This window comes from Pyrus communis, chromosome 11 (assembly GCF_041283825.1).
Source record: "Pyrus communis isolate YQ-2024b chromosome 11, ASM4128382v1, whole genome shotgun sequence".
NCBI classification, from domain to species: Eukaryota; Viridiplantae; Streptophyta; class Magnoliopsida; order Rosales; family Rosaceae; genus Pyrus; species Pyrus communis.
In genome coordinates this window covers 6,185,989-6,194,864 of record NC_142575.1, presented here as the reverse complement: position 1 = coordinate 6,194,864, position 8,876 = coordinate 6,185,989, and the positions used below count along the sequence as shown (strand labels likewise).

The following is an 8,876-nucleotide window of genomic DNA, read 5'->3' as shown; positions in this document are numbered from 1 at the left end:
GGATACGCATTATACGAAACTAGTTTCAACGATCCAACCGTCAAACTTGTTTGTATATGCATCGAGATCGCATACACCAAAAATCGCAAAAAACAAACATGCAGAGATCAAGTAACGGGACAAACTTTTTCGACGGCTATAAATGAAAAATCATGATTTAACGGTTATTTTAACTCCGATTTTGATGATTTTTTTACAGCTACACTCCTTGATCCTATATGAATACAATAAACTAATTCGATCGTTAATTTAAAATATTTACACAAGTGAATACTACAAAATCTTATGTTATACTTAATGAAAGTATAAATAAACTCCAAGTGTTAGTGAATATAATGTTTTGATCGGATACACATTGTACGAAACTAGTTTCAATGATCCAACCGTCAAACTTGTTTGCATATGCTTCAAGATCACATACGCCAAAAATCGCAAAAAACAAACATGCAGAGATCAAGTAACGGGACAAACCTTTTCGACGGCTATAAATGAAAAATCACAATTTAACGGTTATTTTAACTCCGATTTTGATGATTTTTTAAAGCTACACTCCTTGATCCTATATGAATACAATGAACTAATTCGATCGTCAATTTAAAATATTTACAAAAGCGGATACCACAAAATTTTGTGTTATACTTAATGAAAGTATAAATAAACTCCAATTGTTAGTGAATCTAATGTTTTGCTGAGATACGCATTGTACGAAACTAGTTTCAACAATCCAACCGTCAAACTTGTTTGTATATGCTTCGAGATCGTGTATGCCAAAAATCACAAAAAACAAACATGCAAAGATCAAGTAACGGGACAAACCTTTTCGACGGCTATAAATGAAAAATCACGATTTAACGGTTATTTTAACTCCGATTTTGATGATTTTTTATAGCTACACTCTTTAACCCTATATGAATACAATGAACTAATTCGATTGTCAATTTAAAACATTTACACAAGTGGATACCACAAAGAAAAAGGCAATGCAAGAACTCCAAAAAAAAAAAAAAAAAAAAAAAAAGACTTTACGCAACATAGGCACCATTGCGTCGCGCAAAGTGTTTTTTTTTTTTTGTTGCTTATGAATACAAAATAAATAAATGAAAATGTACTTAGTAAATACATATACCATTGATTTTGATGGGAAAATTCATTGTATGAAATTAGTTTCAACGATCCAACCGTTAAACTTGTTTGTATAGCTTCGAGATCGTATCAGCAAAAAATTGCAAAAAAAAAAAAACATTCAATGATCAAGTAACGGGACAAAACTTTTCGACAGTTATAAATGAAAAATCACGATTTAACGGTTATTTTAACTCTGATTTTGATGATTTTTTACAACTACACTCTTTAACCCTATATAAATACAATAAACTAATTCGATTATCAATTTAAAACATTTACATAAGTGGATACCACAAAAGAAAAAGGCAATGCAAGAAAAAACCCCCCAAAAAAGAAAAAAAAAAAAAAAACTTTGCGCAACGAAGGTGCCTCTACGTCGCGCAAAACGCTTTGCGCAACGCAGTTGTACCTACGTCGCGCAAAGTCTTTTTTTTTTTTTTGGGGGGGGGGGGTTTTCTTGCATTGCCTTTATATTTTGAGATCACATACGCCAAAAATCGCAAAAAAACAAACATTCAGAGTTCAAGTAACGGGACAAAACTTTTCGACGGTTATAAATGAAAAATAACGATTTAATGGTTATTTTAACTCTAGTTTTGATGATTTTTTACAATTACACTCTTTAACTCTATATGAATACAATGAACGAATTCCATCATCAATTTAAAACATTTACACAAGTGGCTACCACAAGAGAAAAAGGCAATGCAAGAACCCAAAAAAAAAAAAAAAAAAGACTATGCACGACGCAAGTGCACGTACGTCGCGCAAAGTTGGAAAAAAAATGGTAAAGTATTTTTTGTATTCTTTGCGCGACGTTAGATTTCGTCGCGCAAAGATGTTTTGCGCGACGTAGGAACTTGTACGTCGCGCAAAGTTGTTTTGCGCGACGTAGTCTAACGTCGCGCAAAGAACAGTCGCGCAAAGTTGTTTTGCGCGACGAAATTTGCTGCGTCGCGCAAACATGTTTTTCTACTATATAGAATGTGAGGTACCTCTTTGGAAAGCATGTGACTATTCATGAAGAGTCAAAAGTTGCAACACTTCATTTAAGTAGACACATCTTTCTACCAAAAGGCTCTACTTCTAATTTCCATTCAATTAATAAATTTAATATAATAATAATATTATTAAATTTTCCAACAATTGTACCAAAGCATGTTATTTATATGCGCCTGAATATGAAAATGATTAGATCATGAAATGATGATAATTGATAATTTTGATAATAGTAGCTACTCATATCATCAAGTGTTATTCAGTCCACTTTTCTATTAAACGACAACAAAAGGTTGGCTAAATGGGAAAGAGGCATGTTCCAATTTTGAGTGTCAATTAAAAAAATGTTAACTAAGTGAACCTATATAGTTTGAACCCAAAGCTTATTTTTGGGTGAAGTGAAATAAAATCACTTATATGGCATAGAGCTTTGTAGTATATTCTACCATTGTAGATATAGCCATCTTTAAGCGTAAGATTTATGCCATGAAATTCTTTATAAAAGATTTCAAATGAAAAGCCTAAATCTCAAAGTATGTATGATACCAACACATTGTATTTTAAATCAGTTTAGTATGAATTGCCTCCATGAATACTCTTGTTTGTTCGAACTAAAGTTACATTGTTGCAACATACTTTTTAAAGTGTCAACATTTTTAGAACGATTCTTGAAGAGTTATTTATGTAAATGGATTATATTGGCCATGTTCATAGTTTATTTTGAATCCTATATATATATATATATATATTTTTTTTTTTTTTATAACTTTTTGTTCTTTGCATGAATACAAAAAGGTTATTGTCAACTCTGACAAGTTCTACTAAAGTTCAATTCATGAAGATGATTGTGTCATCTATATCAAACTCAACAATGATGACAGTTGAATCAAGGCTTACTATTTTCAGGGGGAATCCATTAAAGGGAGTTATTTACAGGGGGAGTCTTCAACAATAAGCTCAACTGGACATAAGTTCGTTGTACTCTTTTTCCTTCAATCATGCTTTTATTCGCTTGGTTTTTCCATAGCAAGATTTTAGCGAGACAACATTATGTGTATCTAACACCATATGAATATATCACAAACGTAGTGCCTGATTTTTCTCCTAGCCTTCCCTTAGGTTTTGTTCCATTGAGTTTTCCAAACACAGTTTTATCGAGGCAAGTATCATTAATTGCTAGACATCCAGAAGTGTTGTAAATATTTTTTATTATATTGGTGTCCACTTTCTGAGACAGTATACATATGTAATTAATTAGAACATCTTCTATATAAATTCTAAGTTTATAAATAGGCACTCTAATGAGAGTGATAAACACTCTCATTTTCTTCTCTCAGTCATTCTCTATTATCTCTTAGTTCATATATTATCTCCAACAGTAAAAAAAATTATTTATATTGGTTAGGTTGAGGGCTTTAGATGTCAAACTTTTTTCATTATGTTATGAGAATTGATCTTCGAGCTCCTTTTTTCTTCCCCTCCATTCATCATTTTTTTTTCTTCAAGCTTTTAGATTAAATAAATAATAGTAAGGTGAAGAGTCCAAAAGAAAAAGAAAAAAAGGAAATGCAAAAACCGATGTACTGCCATTTAGTACTATGGTTTATTGTTATTCCTCATTCACTTGTAAGTGAAAGGTCTTAGGTTTGATTTTCGTCAAAGTCGAATTTGAACCACATATTGCTAGCTCATTGTAAGATTTTGCTTACTCCCCCAACTCTTTAATATAGATAATATCATTTATTTAAAAATAATAATAAATAGCTACACTGTTTATCATAGCAGACTTAGATTAAGCCCAATCAAAAGTATCCTGAAACAATGAAGAGCTTTTAGGTCAAACAAAAAAGGGTTCATGTTGTAAAAAAACTCAAATTCAGTTTTGCTGGTGTTTAAATATTGGGGTTCTACGGTTCTCCCTCATAAATTACTACTTGACTTATTTTGCTACCAGGCCAGGTAACCATAATAAAAGAGTTCTATTTTTTCACTCACCTTTTAAAACAGATATTTCACCACTTCTTATCCGGGTAATGTTAAGGAGACTAAATTTGTAAATAAAATTTTGAAAACTAAAGGACATGGAAGTTGATGATTGATTTATTACTTAAGCGTTGATAAACGTGCATTTCATATTGGTGACACATTATTTAGTTTATAAATTCAATCTCTCTAACGTTATCTGTTCTTATCCACCGCCGTCCAATATGTTTGCTGGTGTTAAACAGAAACAGTTGCCACGTGTGTTTCTTATCCAAGCCACCCAATATCTGATAATAATCAAAACTAGTACTAAATAGCAGCACCGCTTGTATTTTGCAAGTAGAGAGATTAGAGAGCAGAGATACATAGAAAGAGATGAGCAGCAGAGACAGAAGATGGTCTCTTGACGGAATGACGGCTCTTGTCACTGGTGGAACCAAAGGAATTGGGTTAGCTTCTCTATATTTGGATCCTTAAGACCATTAATCTCATTTTATTTTCAGTTTTTCTTTTACGTGCAATGCAATATTCTCTTTATTTCTCTAATTGGAGCTTTGATCTTTAAATTTTAGTTCAATTGGAGATTTTGGTACCTAAACTTATGACAATATGAAGGAAAAATAAAGGGGCCAGAAACTAATGGACATAAGTGATAAGGAAGTTACTTAGAAAGACCATTGATCGGCCTACACGTTTAGAGATCAATACCCATAAATGTTTAATTCAAGAACTAAAGCTGCAATTCTAACCAAATTTAAGCACAAATGTTCCAATTTTTACTCCTTAAATTTTACTATTCCATGTTTGAAGTTGATAATGTTATTATACAGGTATGCAATAGTGGAAGAATTGGCAGGGCTAGGTGCAATTGTGCATACTTGTTCGCGAAATGAAGTTGACCTTAATGACTGCCTGAGTCAATGGGACGAGAAGGGTTTTCAAGTCACTGGCTCAGTCTGTGATGTGGTGTCAAAGACCCAAAGAGAGGAGCTTATAAACAAGGTCTCATCACTCTTTGATGGCAAACTTAACATCCTTGTAAGTACATGACTCATCAATTAATTGAAAGAATAATTTCAAGGCTTAATTATTGCAGTACCCCGAGAGTGTTTTAGGGTTCCATTTTACCTTCCCAAAGTCATTTTGACCTATTTTGCTCTCTAAATCATATATTCGTGTCCCATTTTGTCTCATTTCGTTAGTTCCATTAAATATTCCGTTAAAGATGTTGAAAGTGTTTGGCAACAATTTCACCAAAGATGATGTTAGAAGTTAATATAACGGTTGGCATCTAGAGAGGTCCATACATGATTAAGCTAGAAGATTAATGTGAGTTCATGATTTTGAAGGTTGAGAGGTGTTTAAAGATGAACTCAATTGAATCAAAGTGAATCAAGTATTTGTCAATTATCCATAAGAAGAGTTTTCAAGTAAGAGAGTGTAGGAGCTATCTGCAGCCTTTGGACTTCATGTCTTTAAAGTTATTTATTTTATTTCTGTCGTTTTGCGTTTTATATAACACAAGCTACTCCATATAATACAACAGTACTGTATTAGAGTGTTTGAACGATTAGATTGTGAGACTATCAAACGTCACAAATGAAAATCTAACCGTTCATTGAACCAAACATTCTACACACCGCTCCATTGTAAAGTTTTGCAGAGTACCACTCACTTTTGGCATTTTATTGTTTTGTTAGGGATATTGGTCATGAAGAAAATTAAAATTGTACTAGTTCATTTTAGTAGAAAAGATGCCTTAGATTGAATCTGGATCCTCGCCGGATCCATTTTGTTTCGAAGATCTATCAATCATGTCTATTCATCGTATATCGTGCGGTCAGAAATTATTTTAAATATTTTTATTTAAAATTAAACACAAACAGTACTTCGCATGATGTATGATCAACGAACATGATTCACAGATCCCAGGATCCTCACCAAAAGGATCTGGAGAGGATCCTGACGCCCTTAGATCGTATTTGTGAGGATGTGAAGGTAAAACAGTCCCATATTGTGAAAAGAGAAACCTTGCAAGGGGTTATAATAGGTTGGGTTACTCCCCATATTGCTAATTTAGTTTTATGATGGAACCTCAACTTTTTTCAGTATCTGGTTGTTTGAGAAAGCTTTAACTTTTTAGTGAAAACTAAGAATTTGAATCCAGTAAAAGTGCACTTTTTTCCTTAATTTATAATTGTCGTCCATTAGCTTTGAACTCATAACCCCTTTCAACAAAGTTGAGACTATTGTATGTTTATGCTAAACCTTTCCAAAAATGTGTGGCTGTAGATAAACAATGTGGGGGCTAACAGACCAAAAGCAACACTAGATTACACAACTGAAGATTACTCATTCATGATGAGCATCAATCTTGAATCTGCTTACCATTTGTGCCAACTTTCACATCCTCTTCTCAAAGCTTCTGGATCTGCTAACATCGTTTTTTTATCCTCCGTTGCTGGTGTGGTCTCACTAGAGGTTGGATCTATATATTCTGCAACTAAAGGTGCTTAATTATTTTTGTTATATATTTTTGAACTTTATGTAAAAATAAAACCCAATAGATAATTTGTGTTTTGCATGCAGTTGAAGAATTGAGCTTAAATTGTGTGGCTTTTCTGTATTGTATCTCTCAGCTGCAATAAATCAATTAGCAAAAAACTTGGCATGTGAGTGGGCAAAAGATAAAATAAGGACCAACAGTGTTGCACCTTGGTTCATCACCACTCCCCTCGGTGAAATGGTAAGATCATCATCATCATCACGTGCTTGTGCATGCTTTTTATTTTCATTTGTCTTTAAATACAACCGATCTTGGGGGAGGAAAATCGAAGCAAGACCTAAGGAACATAGGTGAATTCTCTTAGTCACTTACACTATAAAAGTCCCTTCATGTCATTATGCATGCTTTAACTTCAATGCCAATCAACGTTTCATTGATGGGTCTTTCAAAGTCCGTAATCGGAATCGGAATCACAAGAAGAAGTTGGATGGTGATGAAAAGAAATTATTCATGTGTTTAATAAACATGGAGGAATCAGAACAGTAGTGGGACTTATATAAAATAAAGAATTCAACTCTTGATTTTAAATTTATTGGATTTGTTTTTGGGAGTAATATTTTGATTCTTGAAGAAACAAGCCAAATTTTTATCATCTTTTATCCATTATTTATTTAATAGCCTAGTTATGTCAATGAATTACTTGTCAATTCACATTAAGAGAATTATCTTGCTCAAATTAAAATCAAAAGCATTAAAACATGAAAATGGAAAAGAAAAAAAAAAAAACCAATGCAGGATTGCCAATTTAAAAATAATACTTCTACTCTTATTTTTTTTATTGGGGAGCTTGACAAATTATTAAAATCATTACTAATATATTTGTCATACATCCATTCTCTCTCTATATGCATGCAGTTTCTCGGAAATAAAAAGAAATCGGAGGTGATAAACTCTCGGTGCCCTTTAGGACGTCCAGGAGAGCCAAAAGAAGTGTCTTCCTTGGTAGCATTTCTATGCCTACCTGCAGCCTCTTACATTACTGGGCAAACTATTACCGTCGATGGTGGGGTGACTGTCAATGGCTTGCTCTTCCAAGAAACATGACATGGAAATAGTTCGATATGTCTGCATATGTAGTAGTAGACAGTGCTTGAGGTCAGGAAAAACAAAATCTCCTATCCAATTCCAAAGTGGTGAGCTTTAGTTTTATGTGTAATTAGGTGACATTAATGTTCTAATTAAATAAGTGAATGAAAGACTGCCTTGATTTAACTTTCACTGTATTAGAAGAGCTTATAAGCCTGGTTTGGTTTAGATGCATTTCTACTCACCACCCTCAAGTGATAATAATGTTCACCACCATACTTATTACCGTTGGATGAATTTATATTTTGAAATTTATGTCTATCTACTACACAGATCTCAAAATTTAAAATCATTCAACGATGATAACTAGAGTAATGAGCATCACCATCACTTGAGGGTGGTGAGCAAAAATATTCCCGGGTTGGCATTTAGAATTGTATTAGATTGAAATCAAGCACTTTCAAATTTTATCCAAAATTAAGGTAGAACATGAGTTAGTCATCTAGGAAACTAATATCTTGTATGTTGACATCTATCTATTTATCAATTCTAACATATATACCGGAACTACTCTACTTTTTCTTTTTTTTTTAAGAGAATCCGCCGCTGTCTTTCCTATTTGATAATTTTTCATTGAATCGATATATAAATAAATAAAAATTATTACAACACTATCATCTAGACTGCCAAGCGAGCTAACAAGAGGTGAATATCCAGACTTAGCCACAGCAGCTAGAAAGGATGTGCTTACCGTTACATCCGAGTTTAAATCAAGTTCTCCAAAGTTTAGATGAGTTCAAATTTTCATCACGATTCTTGAGACAAAAACAATAAAAACTTAACGAGTTAACTTCAAACCTCTCCAACGTACGTACCGATCATCAAAAAGAGGAAAAAAAAAAACAATAAGAGGGGAATACAATTTTTACTCCTAGAAATTGAAAGATTTAAAAGGTATATGTAGGTACGTCATGTGCCTTTTCGTCTCAATTTCATAACCTCTTACATAAAAATTTAACGGATAAATTACATGTCCTCTCATACAACTTCATTTATTTTTTTTAATTTCATACGACTCTCGATTTCGTACCAATGTCACACAATCGTTAGTCTGTCTGTCAAATTGACTATTAAGTGATGACGTGACAAGAAAATAGACCACATTTTGCTGACTTGG

General features: G+C 32.9%; 1 protein-coding gene across 1 annotated transcript; it reads left to right on the top strand.

The window, feature by feature from the left end:
* Positions 1-4,360: 4,360 nt before the first annotated feature.
* Positions 4,361-7,885, top strand: LOC137742487 (tropinone reductase homolog At1g07440). Its single transcript, XM_068482370.2, has 5 exons — positions 4,361-4,556; positions 4,938-5,145; positions 6,400-6,616; positions 6,747-6,853; positions 7,529-7,885. Exons 1-5 carry the CDS (start codon positions 4,483-4,485, stop codon positions 7,715-7,717), a joined length of 795 nt encoding a protein of 264 aa, XP_068338471.1. The 5' UTR covers positions 4,361-4,482; the 3' UTR covers positions 7,718-7,885.
* The last annotated feature ends 991 nt before the right edge of the window (positions 7,886-8,876 follow it).

Excerpts from the sequence above, each read along its gene's own strand:
- LOC137742487 (XM_068482370.2), top strand. The coding sequence starts at position 4,483 with ATGAGCAGCAGAGACAGAAGATGGTCTCTTGACGGAATGACGGCTCTT. Across the intron at positions 6,617-6,746 it reads TATATATTCTGCAACTAAAG|CTGCAATAAATCAATTAGCA; the intron begins GTGCTTAATTAT and ends TGTATCTCTCAG. Across the intron at positions 6,854-7,528 it reads CCACTCCCCTCGGTGAAATG|TTTCTCGGAAATAAAAAGAA; the intron begins GTAAGATCATCA and ends ATATGCATGCAG.